The sequence below is a fragment of the Egretta garzetta genome, unplaced genomic scaffold (genome assembly GCF_000687185.1).
Source record: "Egretta garzetta isolate BGI_Z169 unplaced genomic scaffold, ASM68718v1 scaffold389, whole genome shotgun sequence".
Classification (NCBI taxonomy): Eukaryota; Metazoa; Chordata; class Aves; order Pelecaniformes; family Ardeidae; genus Egretta; species Egretta garzetta.
This window is the reverse complement of record NW_009260766.1, coordinates 3,592-20,668: the sequence shown is the minus strand read 5'-3', so window position 1 is coordinate 20,668 and position 17,077 is coordinate 3,592. Positions and strand designations below refer to the sequence as shown.

At 45.4% G+C, this 17,077-nt stretch overlaps 1 protein-coding gene across 3 annotated transcripts in view; it reads left to right on the top strand.

Moving 5' to 3' along the window:
- SLC45A1 (solute carrier family 45 member 1) overlaps nucleotides 1-16,103 on the top strand; it is a 43,328-nt gene extending 27,225 nt beyond the window's left edge. For all 3 annotated transcript variants that reach the window (XM_035901524.1, XM_009646120.2, XM_035901525.1), the window contains 8 exons: nucleotides 3,326-3,738; nucleotides 4,789-4,881; nucleotides 5,351-5,575; nucleotides 6,608-7,347; nucleotides 8,415-8,568; nucleotides 10,912-11,088; nucleotides 11,801-12,033; nucleotides 12,101-16,103. In XM_035901524.1, the coding sequence (XP_035757417.1) occupies nucleotides 3,339-3,738; nucleotides 4,789-4,881; nucleotides 5,351-5,575; nucleotides 6,608-7,347; nucleotides 8,415-8,568; nucleotides 10,912-11,088; nucleotides 11,801-12,033; nucleotides 12,101-12,382 (2,304 nt within the window). In that variant the 5' untranslated portion in view covers nucleotides 3,326-3,338 and the 3' untranslated portion in view covers nucleotides 12,383-16,103. The remainder of the gene's footprint in view (nucleotides 1-3,325; nucleotides 3,739-4,788; nucleotides 4,882-5,350; nucleotides 5,576-6,607; nucleotides 7,348-8,414; nucleotides 8,569-10,911; nucleotides 11,089-11,800; nucleotides 12,034-12,100) is intronic.
- The last annotated feature ends 974 nt before the right edge of the window (nucleotides 16,104-17,077 follow it).

The window sequence follows — 17,077 nt, the reverse complement described above, 5'->3', positions numbered from 1 at the left end:
GCGGCGTTGAGGCCGCGGTGTGTTTGGAGCCCTCGGTGCCCGCCACGGGAAAACCGGGACTAGAGTCTGCCAGAGAAGGAGCAACTCGCTCTCGGCGCAGAGGTGCCCGGGAGGAACGATGGCGGACGGGTCCTGCCCGCCGCGCGCGTGGGCTGCGTGCGCGCGTGGGACTGCGCAGAGGGCAGGCGGCCAAGGCCCCGCAGGTTGAGATGCGCGGGTTTTGGTATAACACGTGCCGAAAACCGTGAACAGCTATTGACAGTGAAAGTTAACAGCTGTGTAATTGTTTTCCGTGCTGAAGGAGAGGTTTCCTGCTTTGAAGCTGTTGTGCTCACCAGCTAGATTCACCTGAGGGTGGGCTTAAGTCCTTTGAAGATGCCCTCTGCGGAATGAGTCGTAAGTTGAGGAAAATGGGCAATGGAGAATATAGGCTCAGTTCATGTTTTTTTGCTGACTTTCTGCTGGACCAGTGACGTGCTGTCAATGATAGCGTTTTGTTCCAAGCAATTGCAGATCACCACACGTATTTTTGAGCCGTGCAGAAAGGTTCTTTCCCTTTGTCACTAAAATGTTGCCACTTTACAACTTGTGATACAATTCCTTTGCAACGCACACTACAGAGCAGGAAAGCAAAGGAGGATTTAGTACAAAAAGTAAATAATAGATGCATATAGGGAGATCAACACCCTGGGTGCAGATAGCATGGTATATCAGCGGTGAAGGGGCGTACTAGCACAGCTGTGCTGTCATGCTTCTTGGAAGGGCTTGTTGGAGCGTTTGTCATGTATCTGACTGGGCTTTCGTTATGTCTTTTTTTCTGGTATCTCTCTCCTCATTTTTAACTCGCTTTTAACTCGCTCCTGCGAAGTAAGTACTCTGCTTATGAAGGGAATGGGTCAGAAGAAGTTTTCAGTAATGTGAAAACAACATTGAGGGGAAACACTGGCGCGGGCATCTTCACGAGGTCTTGATATGCTTCTCCTTCTGTTGGTCTATCTAGGGAACTTTGTGTCTAACAAACTTTCCTAACAAAATGCAGATTGCTGTTGGTGACTTGTGAGATGGGGCTTCTCAAAGGTGTATAGTTACAATTACGAATCGTTTTTTCTTCTCTCTTATGTGGTATGCATCTTGGTCTGAAGAGGAGCAGTCTGGAGGAAACCTGTAGTACAATGTTAGTGATACTTCAATAGATGTCTTCCCTCTTTCACCCTTCCTCATTCCTGTCAGGCCCCAGATACAGTCAAGTTACCCCAACTGCAGTTTTAACGTGAGGTGCTTGGCATTCAGTTTTGCATTGTGCAATGTCTGTCTTTGGACGCTTGCGTGGAACTGGGGATTGTTCGGTGTAAGGCATCATTGCACCATGCTTAACAACCATTGTGTCAGTGTGATGGTAAACGTGGGTTTATAGAGTTCTGCCTTTGATAATAGTTGGGGGTGTGCAGCAAAGAATGGTGTTGCGTAGCCTAAGGTCTATGGGAAGAAAGACTGGTGCGTGAAATATGCCAGAAGAGGTAGCAGAAAACGGGAGATTTGTGGGAGTTCTGTACAGCCGAAGTAGCAGAACATCTGGCAGTCTTTTCCCCAGGGGAACTGTAAACAAAAAAGTTTTGCTTACTAGTGTGCAGCCGTGAGGATTTTCCTGAAGAGGTGTGTTGTGGTTTAACCCAGCAGGCAGCTGAACACCACACAGCTGCTCGCCCACTGCCCCCCTCCCTCAGTGGGATGGGGGAGAGAATCGGGGAAAAAAAAAAGTCAAAACCTGTGGGTTGAGATAAGGACAGATTAATAAAAAGGCAGAGGATGGTAATAATAATAATAATAATAATAGAATATACAGAGTATACAAAACAAGTGGTGCACAGTGCAATCGCTCACCACCTGCTGACCGATGCCTGGCCCATCCCGAGCAGCGATCGCTCTCCCCCCAGCCAACTCCCCCCGAGCATGACATCATACGGTCTGGAATAGCCCTTTGGCCAGTTGGGGTCGGCTGTCCTGGCTGTGCCCCCTCCCGGCTCCTTGGTCCCCTGGCAGAGCAGGGGAAGCTGAAAAGTCCTTGCCTGGTGTAAGCAGGACTTGGCAACAACTAAAACATCGGTGTGTTATCAACATTGTTCTCGTACTAAATCCAAAACACAGCATTATGCTAGCTACTAGGAAGAAAATTAACTCTATCCCAGCTGAAACGAGGACAAGGTGTGAGATGATGTGGAGCCATCCTTGTCCAGCAGCAGCCTTTGGTCTGTGGACAAGAAAGCATGAAGAAAAGGTCAGACTTCACTTACGAGCTGTTTCCATTTCTGACAACAAGAGGCAAGAAATCACGTGTGATTTGTTAATTCAGCAGATCTGTCAGCATCTATCCTGAGATGCTATTTTGGAACGTATTTGGCTGTTTTACCCACCGCAGTATGCGCTCTTTGGCTACAGGAATGATTCTGATGAGACTGGAGGAGGCTGTTCAGCACTTACATGCCATTAATCTCTCAGAGAGGAGCAGCAGTGCTGAGGGTGGCTGGGAGGGCTATGTATCTTCTTCTCAGGAATTAGTTTGAAACTGCCATTCCTGCCCTGAAAAATGATACCAACTTCTGATTCCAAGCATATTTGTTGTCAGCTCACCTCGTCCAGCTGTTCAGCTTGGGTAGTCTGAACTTCAAAACCACATTCTTTGGGTGCCCTGGTAAAGGCTTATGGAAATAGAACCACCAAGAAGCAGATGAGCAGACCCTGTCCTTGCAACAGGGTGTCTCTGCTGCACTCAGGAATGTAAACAGCAAGAAAACCAAACTCTGTCACGGCGGAAAAAACTTCTGCTTAAGGCTTGGCCTCAGCACAGGCAACAGGAATGGTAGGATCAGTACTGAAAGGTGATTTCACATTGTAGCAGGGGTCTGGGTCTGCAGCCAAGCCACAGCTTTGCTTTATTGTAAACTTAGACTGAAGTCATGGTTCATCTTAATTTAGCTCGAGTGAATTGCAGATAAATGTAAACCTGCTGTTGTAGGAACTCCTGGGTAGTGTGACATGTCTGACTGCTAATTGTTTTAAATATTTCAGTCTTAATCCCTGGTGGTGGTAGGCAATGGTTAGGTAACCAAGATAGGATCTCTGGTGTCTCATTTATGCAAAAATGGAGGAGGCATGCCCATAAAACACGTATGCCTTGTGTTAAGAGATAGAGAGAAAAGGTTGTAGCTAATACGAAGGCTGCACTTTGTGTGTGAAATGTTGAGAAACAGCCTGACCTTCAGTAAATTAAATTAAGCAAAGTTTTTCTTACTTAGCCATTTTATTCTGAGCTATTTTTTTCTTCCAGACGCCTACCCGTGATGATTCCACCATCTGCAACGACCTCTGTTAGTGATGCTGTGCTCTTGCCGAGTGTGGCTTCTCAGGAACTCTGGAGGTCGCAAGTTCCAGGCTATTCTGGATTGGTCACACGGCACATAAGTCATCGGGCCAACAACTTCAAGAGACATCCAAAAAGGAGAAAACACATCCGCCCTTCACCACCACCACCGCCAAATACTCCATGTCCTATTGATTTGACTGAATTTGGGGATCTCCAGCCTCAGAGGTCTTTCCTAGAACTCCTGTTTAATGGGTGCATTCTCTTTGGGCTGGAGTTCAGCTATGCCATGGAAACAGCCTATGTTACCCCTGTGCTGCTTCAGATGGGGCTTCCAGACCAATTGTATGGAATGGTGTGGTTCATCAGCCCTATATTAGGTAACTTTACGCTATTTCTTTCCTCTTGTTTTTTTCCGTTACACGGGGGTTATATGTTTTTTTGTTTTCTCTATCTCAGCTGTTCACAAGTATGTTCTGTGTGCTCTTGAGGTTAAGAAGCACTAGCCATACTTTTAGACAGTTGAATGGAGAATAATCCTTGCTGTGTCTTGCCTGAAATGGGCCCGATGTGATCAAAAGGTCTGTTCTTTTAGTGGCTTCTCAACCTCTTACATCTTGTGCGAGTGTAAGTTTTGGTTGCTCTGTTCCTACATTTAAAAACTAGCAAAAGAGGATCAGTGTATCCCTTTATGTCCCTATGGAGAAAAGCATACAGAGACAGCTCGCAAAGGTGAATGAAAAAAAAAACATTTTCATTGGGGATTGCCGCCTTCTGTTAAACTTTCTGAAACAAATGAGGTCTTCCAATGATGAAAGACCACTGACCACTACTGTTACGGGCACCTGATTACTTGCCTTAGCACAGAGGCAGGGCTGGGAGCATATCCGTTGCTATGGGAAGAACCACAGGATGGGCTATAAACACTTGGAAACTTTGTTCTGCATGTTCTTATACTTCTGGGATGTACTTCAGAATAAGAGAGTAGATGAGCCCGTACTCACAGGCTGGCCCAGAGTAGTCCAGGCACCTTTCCAACTCACATGTTTGCTTCATGCTGTCTTCCAAGCTAATTCTACAGGGGATCTCCCATCTAACATGGGGTAAATGAAATAGCTTGTAAGGAACAGAGTCCTTTAGAACATAAAACTGTTGTACTCTTACTCTTAACCTGATGTCAAACTCTGCTGTATTAGTGATGCAGAGTGAACTGCCATGACAGTGAGCAGCAGCACATTATGTTATTCAGTCCCCATCCTGGGAAGTGCCAGGAAGTACATTGTGTGGGGACCTGGGTGACTAGTACCAACTGGGGATATCACTATGCTATGGTGTCCTGCCTTTAACTGCCTTTCAAGCTACTTATTTTAACTCCTCTGCAAAACAGGCTTGTAGAAAAATGCTACTTATTAGTGATTCCTTTTTTCTAGGGTTCTTGCTACAGCCTTTGCTGGGGGCCTGGAGTGACAGATGCACATCAAGATTCGGGAGGAGAAGACCTTTCATTCTGGTCTTAGCAGTAGGTGTGTCTTTTAGAAATGATGGGCATAATGCTTGTAAAGTAAAAATATTACGCATCTCTCTTCTGTGACATCCCCCCACTAGGCTCAACAAAATGCCTCTGAGATGTTGGGTATTGTGGGTCTGAAGAAGGTGGTGAGTGGTGCTGAGGTCATGCTTTGGCAGCCGGAGATCCACACATAAAAGGTTCTCTTGTCAGAGTCTGAAGAGATGATGTTTTGAGGGTCAAGAATGTTTTTCTTTGGCCAGAATTAGTTCTAGACATGTGTAAGCTTTGAGTAGTGGAAAAGGATTGTGGATATCCTATGAGGCACACTCATTCCCCAGACTGTGGTGACCTGAACAAGAGCAATAAATAGTGCTTGCTGCAAAGCTGTACAGGTAGTATAATGCTTTTAGAGCATGGAGCGGTGCAAGTTTTTTTGCTTACAAACAGCCAGTGGATTGATTTTGATTTGGTTTTATTCCCAGGAGCGTTGCTTGGGCTCTCGCTTATGCTGAATGGCAAAGATATAGGGAGTGCCTTGTCTGACACCGCGAATAACCACAAATGGGGGATCATTCTTACGGTTTGCGGTGTTGTCCTCATGGACTTCAGCGCAGATTCAGCAGACAATCCCAGTCATGCCTACATGATGGATGTATGCAGCCCAGTGGATCAGGACAGGGGCCTCAACATCCACGCTTTGTTAGCAGGTATGCTTTCTTGGTGCTTTCTGGGTGACGCGAACCCAAATAAACGAACCCTGCTGTGAAAAAGCAGAGTGTAAATCACTGGTCTTTTCCTATATAAGCATAATAACCATGTGACTGGAGACGTAGTGCTAATTAACTTTGAAAACAAAATCCTGTTTACTGCAAAAGGCTTTTGTAACTACCAAAAGTCAAACAAGACACATTCCTGGGTTGTTCATCCAAAGGTGCCTCACATCATTTATAACACCTACAGAAACAAAATTGTCCCTCGAGGGAGGAGGTTTGGCTTCCTGCAAGTGTGGAAAATGCCTTTTTTATTCGCTGTGTTGGAGGGGAAAGCACATACTGGGCTCTGTGATCTCTCATTGCTGTCACCTTCAATTGCTGTGCTGCCCTAGTCTAGTTTTCCTCTCCATCAGGAGACTGTTTCATGTTCTTGAATTTGTTCATAAGAAAGAATGTGTCGTAAGACTTTCACCGTGTGAATGGAGTGAGAGAGGTATCCGGTACCCTCAGAACTTCCCTGTTCATCGGTGGTAATGCAGTGACAGTTTTGTATACTGTCAACACATTGCTGAGTAATGAGCTTGCTATGCTTCTGAAGTGATTCGGTCTGTTTTTGACGCAGTTAGATCTGCGTTCCTCTAACGGAGTGAGGAAAATGGATTTTCACTTACTTTCAGGAAAACAGTCTTAGCTGACTGATTGCAGAGCCTTGCCACGAGGCTGGTGGACACTTCTGTTTTACGGACTGAAATAGCTGAAGGTAAAGTGGTTTATTCTTGGCAAAGAAAGAACTAGCATTTTTAATTACTTGTATCATCTACAGCACTGACCTTCTCCCTCTTTCTGTACCGTGTTTGTACATCCAGACTGTCCTTGTGGCACGGATAACTGTGTTTATTACTGCATTTGAATTGAAAAGGGGTTGAGTCGGATTCTACTCACAAATCATTAGACAAATAGTGCTGTGCTGTTACTGACTTCCAGGATTGGCTAGGGAAGATAATCTTGACTCTGTTTTTCCACTAGGTCTTGGAGGTGGCTTTGGTTATGTTGTTGGAGGAATACACTGGGATAAAACCAGTTTTGGAAAAGCTGTGGGAGGGCAACTTCGCGTCATCTATGTCTTCACCTCAGTTATACTGACTATCACCACTGTGCTGACTCTAGTTAGTATTCCAGAAAGACCCTTAAGGTCCTTTAGCAGGAAGAAAAAGGTGATGAAGAGTCCAAGTCTTCCTCTTCCTCCTTCTCCACCTCTCTTCGTTGAGGAGGGTGTAAATGAAAACTTTGTTTCTCATAACTCAACTCACTTGTATGCAAGTTTTACAAGTCCTGTTTCCCCCCTCAGCCCACTCACACCCAAATATGGCAGTTTTGTCAGCAGAGACAATTCCTTGACAGGAATTAATGAGTTTGCATCATCATTTGGGACTTCAAATATTGACAGTGTGCTTATAGACTGTTTTACAGGCGGGCACAGTAGTTCATTAGCACTTCCAGCTAGCTTGCCCAGGCAGCCTGTCAGTGTCAGCTTTCCTCGGGTACCTGATGGCTGTTACCAAGGAGAAAATGGAGTTCCGGAGCAAGGGGAGAGCAGCATAACACCGGGCTCTGACGGCGAGGCACTAAGGGTGGGCTCGCTGGATGCAATAAAGCCACGGTCGTCGGGGATCCTGAAAAGACCTCAGACTTTGGCCATTCCAGATACCGTGACAGGACACTGTCCAGAAAATAGCAGAAGAAGAAATGTAACCTTCAGCCAACAGGTGAGGGCAGATAAATCAATGATACGACTATGTAACCCTGAGCATTCATTTAATCTCTTCGTATAGTTTTAAATGTGTGGTGCACAAATTCATCATTAAAGACTGCTTGTGACAGTTTGCTCATAAAGTCATTATGGGAACAGCATACCTGTAAAATAGCAGTCAGGATGCAAATTTGCTCTGTCAGTCTGTCAACTGCCTTTGTTAAGATGGCAGAAATGGGAGCGTTCTGCTCTCACTGGGCCATGTATGAAAGTCAGGTCGGTGTTTTTAGCCCTGCTTCACCTCCCAGGGAGCTACCACATGATGGCAGAAAAAGACACATTTTTATTGAGCCTGTATCTTCCCTTTCCACAGAAATACCTGCAAGATAGGGCCAGGGATAGGATTCTCCCATGAGCTTCTCCTTATGGCAGTCATTACATCTGGTTCCATCAGGGAGGTGAGGTTTCCCTTACCCAGGGATAAGACTCTGACCTCACCTCCCACTGTTGGTGATAACTTGGAATGTCTGAGACCTCTGTATGCTGGCCCATTTTTTTATGACCCAGGACGAGGTAAACTGTCCTCTGTTGTTTTTTTTGGTTGGGTTTTTTTTTTGGCTGGGGTGCGGTGTGTGGGTTTTTTTTGTTTGTTTGTTTTGTTTTGTTTTTTGTTTGTTGCTGTTGCTGTACTTTGACCCAGTTTGTGAGAGCAGACTTTGTTAGGGCCAGGATTTTACATACTGTGCACATAGAAATCACCTGAATGTGGGTACAGTTCCTATTAAACGCAATGGAATTTATGTCCCTACGCTAGCATCTGGATGTGGTTGTCAAATACCCTAGAGAAGTAAAGGGTACTGTTTCAAGTATACTGAAAGCTGCAGTGCAGCTGCTGCCATTTAACGCTTTTTCTAGGCTGAACTTCCAGCTTAGCTAAATACACTGTTCTTCATCTTCAAGTCAACATACTGCAGCAGCAGAGTTTAACTTTCAGATGATCAGATAGGTGTGTAATATTGCATAAGTTTGCTCAAAGGATGTTTGGGTTTTTGTTGTGTTGACCTGGGAGTTCTTATGATGCAGGTTGCCAATATCTTGCTGAATGGTGTTAAGTATGAGAGCGAGCTGAATGGATCAGGCGAGACCTCTGAGCAACCACTCTCCATGAAACTTCTTTGTTCGACCATCTGCCAGATGCCCAAGGCTCTTCGTAACCTCTGCATCAACCACTTCCTAGGTATTCAGAAAGTGCCATCTTGCTTTCACTGTGAAGTAGTCTATCTTGGATGAATGTTTTAAAATATTTTATCTATTGCTGCAATGGCTGCTAACTAGAGAGGACATGATTTATTCCATATATACTCAGCAATAAGGTACTTTCTGGTATTTAGTTTCTTAGAACAGTGAAAAAGGAAAAAAAAAACCAACAAAACAGTGAAACCTACATTCGTAGAAAGGGAATAACAACAGCCTAAATCAGCGCGTCTGTTAAATGGAGTGTTTACACTGGGATGAGAAAAATGCCACCGAGCCAAGAACTTGAAACTATCGACTAATTTTTTTTTTAATGCTCCAAAACTGGCATTACAGAGCAGAAAGATGAGATTAGTTGTATTTCCCTGCTTACACCTGAGACCAGCGTTCACTTTCCTCCCTTTGACAGCCTCTGTATAGGGATCCCAGAACAGGCTGTGCGGAGATGCAGAATGCAACACTGCAGGAGTGCCCGTAACCAATGCACTGTTACCTTTCTTCTTACCAGTGGGTGACTGATGGTTAGGAAGGGCTTGCAAGCAGTCCAGCTTACAGAAAATTGGACAGAAGGTAACAGATAGTTAATACTCATTGGCTGTGAAAGGAATTAAGAGATTGCCTGCATCAGTGGTGCTGATGCTGGTTTGTGAGTAGGAGGTTTTAACTGTGTCGGAGGCACTATAGAGGCTGCAACCGTGACATAAGAAGCACTCCTTCCACTTCTATATGGGAGAACAACAGCAATGTGAAACGACTATGTGATCCCTACGCTAGCATCTGGATGTGGTTGTCAAATACCCTAGAGAAGTAAAGGGTACTGTTTCAAGTATACTGAAAGCTGCAGTGCAGCTGCTGCCATTTAACACTTTTTCTAGGCTGAACTTCCAGCTTAGCTAAATACACTGTTCTTCATCTTCAAGTCAACATACTGCAGCAGCAGAGTTTAACTTTCAGATGATCAGATAGGTGTGTAATATTGCATAAGTTTGCTCAAAGGATGTTTGGGTTTTTGTTGTGTTGACCTGGGAGTTCTTATGATGCAGGTTGCCAATATCTTGCTGAATGGTGTTAAGTATGAGAGCGAGCTGAATGGATCAGGCGAGACCTCTGAGCAACCACTCTCCATGAAACTTCTTTGTTCGACCATCTGCCAGATGCCCAAGGCTCTTCGTAACCTCTGCATCAACCACTTCCTAGGTATTCAGAAAGTGCCATCTTGCTTTCACTGTGAAGTAGTCTATCTTGGATGAATGTTTTAAAATATTTTATCTATTGCTGCAATGGCTGCTAACTAGAGAGGACATGATTTATTCCATATATACTCAGCAATAAGGTACTTTCTGGTATTTAGTTTCTTAGAACAGTGAAAAAGGAAAAAAAAAAACCAACAAAACAGTGAAACCTACATTCGTAGAAAGGGAATAACAACAGCCTAAATCAGCGCGTCTGTTAAATGGAGTGTTTACACTGGGATGAGAAAAATGCCACCGAGCCAAGAACTTGAAACTATCGACTAATTTTTTTTTTAATGCTCCAAAACTGGCATTACAGAGCAGAAAGATGAGATTAGTTGTATTTCCCTGCTTACACCTGAGACCAGCGTTCACTTTCCTCCCTTTGACAGCCTCTGTATAGGGATCCCAGAACAGGCTGTGCGGAGATGCAGAATGCAACACTGCAGGAGTGCCCGTAACCAATGCACTGTTACCTTTCTTCTTACCAGTGGGTGACTGATGGTTAGGAAGGGCTTGCAAGCAGTCCAGCTTACAGAAAATTGGACAGAAGGTAACAGATAGTTAATACTCATTGGCTGTGAAAGGAATTAAGAGATTGCCTGCATCAGTGGTGCTGATGCTGGTTTGTGAGTAGGAGGTTTTAACTGTGTCGGAGGCACTATAGAGGCTGCAACCGTGACATAAGAAGCACTCCTTCCACTTCTATATGGGAGAACAACAGCAATGTGAAACGACTATGTGATGAGCCATTCTGAAACCGAGCGTTGTGTCCTGTCAAAACATGAAGGCAGCTCAGACTACTGCTATCTATGTTTCTGTCTCGCTAAACCAGTATTCTGTGGCCTGCAGTCAGCCTCTAGGATTCCACTTAGGAATTCAAAGGATAAATCCTGAATGTCTTTGACAAATGTTGTAGCGTAATGCATGGGGAACAGCAGTCACAGATAAATGTGGCCGAACGTTATGCAATGCTCACATTGCACAACCTGGCTTCAGTTGTGATTTGTGATCTAGCTAATATCATCCGTGTAAGCTTAGAAGGGGAAACAGATACTCTGCAATCCTAATAGGTTGATTCTGGCTTCTTTCAGGATGGCTTTCGTTTGAGGGGATGTTACTCTTCTATACCGATTTCATGGGAGAAGTGGTGTTTCAAGGGAATCCGAAAGCGCCTCACAACTCAGATGAGTATCAGAAGTACAACGCTGGGGTCACCATGGGCTGCTGGGGAATGTGCATCTATGCATTCAGTGCTGCTTTCTATTCAGGTACTTAGTACAGCTATCTTAGACACTGCTGTGAGAAAGATGCACCTGCTCCTTAAGCGGTGTTTCTGCAACAAGTAGTCTGGCATTTATGTTGCACATAGCCTACCACATGGCACGAGTGCTAAAGAAGAGTGTTCTTTTTTACCGTATTCTCTCTGCTAGTTAGCTTGCCCTGCACTGGCAGCATGTGAGGTCAGAAGTCCAGTAAAAATACATCTCTGTTAGTATATAGTTCCTTTCACAAGTGGTGTTTTCAATGTACATTGAATCCAGAAATACATGCAGCCACCATAGGCACAGTTCTGGTGCAGCAGCACTCAGTGCCTCTGTGCCCCTGGCAGAGCGCCCCGGTGTCATGCACCACCCCAGCACCTTGTCATGTGTGTTGTGTATCTGCCTCGCTCTGCCCCTCTCCCCGCTCCAACAGTTCCCATTTACCCCTCTGGGACAGGGGGCCCTGCCAGGCTTCAGCTCTGCCATGCCTTCCACCTAGGTAGGGCAGCAAGGCTGTGTTATGGCAGTGGGATTTGGAAGGGGTCCTTGGTACACATGTGCGAGCCACCAGTTACTCAAAGATGTAACGGTTGCTGCCGAGATGTGGCTGCCTAACGGCTGGGCTGCAGGGCCTGAAGGCGCACCTCTCGGATCCACTGACCAGCTAGGAGCAGGGAGGGCTGCACTTCACCCCGAATGCCGTGACATTGTCTTGCAGCTGTGCTGGAGAAGCTGGAGGAGCGGGTCAGCACACGGACGCTGGACTTCGGTGCATATTTTTTGACGCTGTACTTCGTGGCATATTTGGCCTTTGGGCTGGGGACGGGGCTGGCCACACTCTCCAGAAACATCTATGTGGTGCTGTCACTGTGCGCTACCTACGGCATCCTCTTCGCCACACTCTGCACGCTGCCCTACTCCCTGCTCTGCGACTACTACCAGAGCCGTGAGGTGAGCCCCCGGGCTGGGGAGGGGAGAGGGGTTCTCGCGGCGTCCCCTTACGCTGTGTCCCCCGCAGTTTGTAGGCTCCCAAGTGGAGGGCACACGGCGCGGGATGGGCGTTGACATCTCCCTGCTGAGCTGCCAGTACTTCTTGGCACAGATCCTCGTGGCCCTGGCCATGGGGCCGCTGACGGCAACTGTGGGCAGCGCCAGTGGCGCCATGTACTTCGCCAGCTTGGTGTCCTTCCTGGGCTGTCTCTTCTCCTCCCTCTGCGTCACCTACGAGTCTCCACCTGTTGAGGAGTTGCCACCTGCTGAGGAGCAGCGCCCACTCTTGCCCCATGCGCGGAACGAATAAATGGGAGATGCCGCCACAGCCTCTGCTGCCTCGTTGCATCCTCCTCGGCCTCCCCATCGCAGCGTGGTGGGCTCGTGCACCCCCGGGACAGCAGCAGTGGGCATGGCAAACGGTGGGAAGGTCTGCGCTGGCTTCGCTGAGCTTTCCCCTGCCCGCAGGAGGGTGAGGGGTGAGTTATGGTGCCTGGCACCGCTTATCCTTCCCCTGAGGTGGCAAAGGCCCATCTGTGCCCGCGGGGCCACAGCAACAGGAAGCGTTGGTGTCAGCGTGGGGCCATTCCCTCCAGCTGCCCCGTGGTGCCATCATTGCCGGGGGGACAAGTGGCGTTGTCCAGCCTGAAGTAGGGGACCTGGAAGTCTGGTGCCCAGGCAGGGCGACCGTGATCTCTCACGTGGCAGCGAGCTGCAGGGCTGCACACACTGCCACAGGCACCACCACTGTGGGAGCACTGGGGCCGTGGCGCTCCACCAGCTTTGTGTGCAGAAGGTGCCATCTCACGGCCAGGCAGAGCGGCCCAGTCCTCCGTTGCCAAGGGCAGCAGTGACTCCCTTTGAGGCCTTGTGGAGAAATGGGGCCAACCAGCCGGGTCCCGGCCTCTGCCTGTGGTAGGCCTGGCTCTGAAGGGCACTTTTCAAAACTCTGTAAAGGCTGAGAGCGACTGGTCTCGCTCGGGTGGCGTAAGTACTCTGTCAAGTGCCACGGCTGGGCTCCTGGGCACACAGAGCTCCCAGCAGCAGAACTGCTCCAAGAAGCAGCTGTGGGGTTAAACCGCAGCAGCCTGGCTCCCAAACCCTGCTCTGTAGGTTCTGTCTGTGCATCATGGTGATGGTTGCCAATAGGTGCATGTTTCCTTCCACATTAGACTTCTAACTAAGACTTACAAGGCCTTGTGATGACTTAGCAGGAGGCTGGTCAGTTGTCCATAACGCAGCTTTGGAGAGAAGGGTCTTTTTGAGTCAGCTTCCCTTGGGTAGAAGCTTACTCTCAAAGTTAAGTTGAGAATTTAAGAAAAATCATTTGTGTGAAAGCTTGCAGCACATCATCCTTGTTTTTCATATAGTTGTACCTTGTGACATTTTAAAATCTGCATGGGGATAAGTGATTAAGTACTTGTCAGCTACAGCTGCATCTTCTGTATCTCACTGAAACTAGTGAAAGGGCTTTGGGTTTCATTATCTTTGAGAATTCTTAATTATTCTGATTTTGGAAGGTAGTAAATGGGTGAGATCTTGTACAAGTTCCAGTTAAGCCCAGGAGTCTTTTAAGTCTTGAGAGCAAAGATGACAATGGAAATAAAAACTCTTTCTAGGATTCCTGTTAGCCTGCCTCTGTATTTGGGTATGCAGTCAAGTTTTACCAAGGCTGATGGGCATTTTGGTGTTTGTGTGCTGTGCATGGCATCCCCATAGAGGTTATTTTTGCTCACCTGGTCTTTAGGTCCAGAAGAAGGGTTTTCCCTGGAGGGTCAGTCGTTTTAAATGAGTTGTACTTGACTGTTCACCTAAGTTTATTCTGATGCTTGATCTATGATGCCAAGATGAAACAACTTGTGTAATCTTTAGCTGTTGTGGCTTACTATACTCCAGTGCTGAAAGCATAATGCACAACTTGTAAGAACCTCTTGTTTTTATCATCCACTCCCGAGTATTTCTTTTTATTTGAGAAGCAAGTTTCATGCTACTCAGTATTTACTTAAATGGAGGAACACTACTGAAGTTATGATGTCAAGCACTCAGAGGTAAAGGACTGTTGGATTGATGAGTCTATTCATCTTTCTTTGTTTGGGCTTACGTAGTGCTGTACCTGAAGGAATATCTGTGACATGCTGTTTCCTTGATTATGGGACAGCTGTCTCCGAGAATGTTCAGGATGAAGCTGGAACAAAATAGCATGAGAAACTGTACATTTGGTGCTTCTGACTTCTGACAATCTAAAGACTTCGGAGAATTTTTCTTTTCTTGTTGGTCAGCTGTATAACCTTGATTTCTCTTGCTTATCTTGCTGAACTTTTAAACTCATAAATGTTTTGGTTTTTCTTTGGGGGTCCCACTAGCTAATGTGGTACTAGTTCTTAAAATGTTTTCTCCTCTTAGGTTTTGTAGCCAGCATTATTGCACTAAATGGATCATGAGCACTCTCCTTTCCTAGGTAGCTGGAGCTGCAGATCATTTTGTTACAAGCAACGATGTTCAAAGGATTCATAGAATTGATTAAGTCAATGTATTTGATGGTAACGTTTGTTTCTGCTTCCATCTGTAAATAATATTATGAAATATGTTTATGTAGTTACAAAACTATCGCTAGGCCTGTCTGCATTACCTAATAGAATATCTATTACATTTTCTATTTTATGGTTTGCATTTGTATCTATGTAGTGTTCACATAAATAGTACTTTTAAGTGAACATCAGTGTATGTTAATTTGGGGCTTCAAGCAATACTGGTGGTGTCTGGAAAAAACCCAGGGCCTGCCACCATCATGCAGAGTTGGAAGTCACACCAAATCCATAGAAATAACTTAAAGAAAGAGGCATTGCTTACTTGCTTATTCTTTTACCTTGTCATACATTTTGTGTTTCACAGAAATTACTGTACGTGGTCACTGTTGAACTGTGAGGTGTGAAGTGATGTTTACCTTTTGGAATCCAAATGCTTCAAATATTCTGTCTAAATCTGTGAGCTGCTGTTTAGAAGCAAGAAGCACGAGTTTAGGCAGGAAAGTGATTTTACGCTATGCTGTGGTTTAATCTCTTCAGCGGTGCCTAAAGGTCAATTTTGATGAAGTCCTTGTCATTAAAGGCTGCTTGATGGCAATTATTTGTGAATGTTCAGAAATATATTTACAGCAGATGTACAGAAGCAGGGAAGATGGGGAGAAGGGTGGAGAAAGCACCTACATGTTTTTAATGAAGCTACCAGTAACCATTTTAGCGTGTCTGCCGTTCATTCAACCTCTACCTTGTCTCTCAAAAAAGACAACGTAACAATTTTGGAACTTCTGCTGTATCTTTGAATGAAGAAAATAAGTCTTTTCAAGAATCCAATCAAATAAAATTGCATGATTGTATATGTAAAAAAGGAAAAGCTGTATTGGGAACTATTTGAAAAGACTGTCTAGACAATTTATTTTCTGCTAATGAGTAATTAGTCATCTTGTACTCTATGGGACGTGCACTTTATTTTATTAAAGAAAGAATTTGTCTTTGGGTAAAAGATGGCCTTCTTAATGTATGTCCTCTCTCCCTCAGACTGGGAGACAGCCTTAGTGAGAGACTTGTAGATGCCATTACCATAACACCCCCCAATGGATTTCATTAAGTACAATAAACCTCTTGAGAATTCTGTGTCTGCTGAGGCTGAAATGCCAAGGGAGATCTCCAGCATCTGTTTAATTTTTCTAAAGCGACATTTTCCATATCTCCTGGTTGTTAAAACATAATGATTCATTTAGCCTAGCTTTTCTGCTGGGAAGGTTTTTGTTGATGTTCACTAAGGAGATGGCTGCAGCAACTTCCCATTACTATTACTCTGCCCCAAGCTGCTGCTTCTGTAGCAGGGTCAGTGGAAGGAAAGGCGCTAGTGAAAGCAGGCCTGCATTTAAGGCGGCAAATTTCAGGCTGTAACACCCAAGACAACAACAAAAGCTTTAAGGCAGCAGCATCAGGACAGGCTTGCAGTCTTGTATTAGAATCCTTAGTGTTCTTGGTGTTGCTATCCATGCTGTCTCCTAACAGGTTTGAAGGTTCTGGGAAGACAGTGTTCCACACCGTACAAGTTCTTCTTCACATGAAAAGCCTTGCCAGCATGCTCCCCCTCACTCCTGTATCCTGTGCAGAAATGGTAAGTGTGTGAAATAATGAGAATTATTGGTGTATGCAGCTTGCTGCCTAATATCCCCACCCACAGTGGTAGCCAAGGAGTTTTACTTTAGATCTGAAAGGCAACAGCATAGTCCAGTACCCAAATGGCACTAGTAGTTAATGGTAAACAAAGTGGAGACAGCTTAATCAGCTTTGCCGGTAAATGGAAGTATTTAGGGAGCAGGAAGCAAGCAGCAATGAGTAATGTTAATCAGGTGAATTCAAATGCAGCATATGCACGGAGTAGCAGTCTGCAGAGTGAGGGATGGAGTCTGCAATGGGGATGATGCAGTATTTGCCGCATATATAAGCTGTATGTAAGCTTTTTTGTTCATTTTGGTTTTGCTTTTTCTAGTATCCAGCAATAGCTTTCTTGAGCAAAGGATAACAAATTTTGTTGCAATAGCCAATGGAACGACAACAGAGGAAGTCACAGTGTTGGAGCAGAAATGAAGATTTTGTTTTGTGTGAGTACGGTGCTAACCAAGCTTACGAGAGCTACTAAAACAGTGAGGAATTTTAACAGTATTGCTATCAAATGCTATGAAGAATTACTACACTAGAGATTCAAGCTTCAGCTGTAGCTTTCTTCTAGCTTTTGCTAGTGCGTCAGCCTGATAATACTCTCTACTCTGCTGCTGGGTAATGCTCACTCCTTGTATGCAGTTACTTTTTTAGCCCACACAACTTTTTGTTGGGGGTGTGCGTGTGTGTGTGATAACATAGCTGAATATGTTTAATAGCTTCTTCCTACCAAGAAAGGAAAATTCTTTTCCTTTTGCCCTTGCTCTAGAGGGAGTATTTAGTGCAGTGTCTATAGTCACACATACACCCTT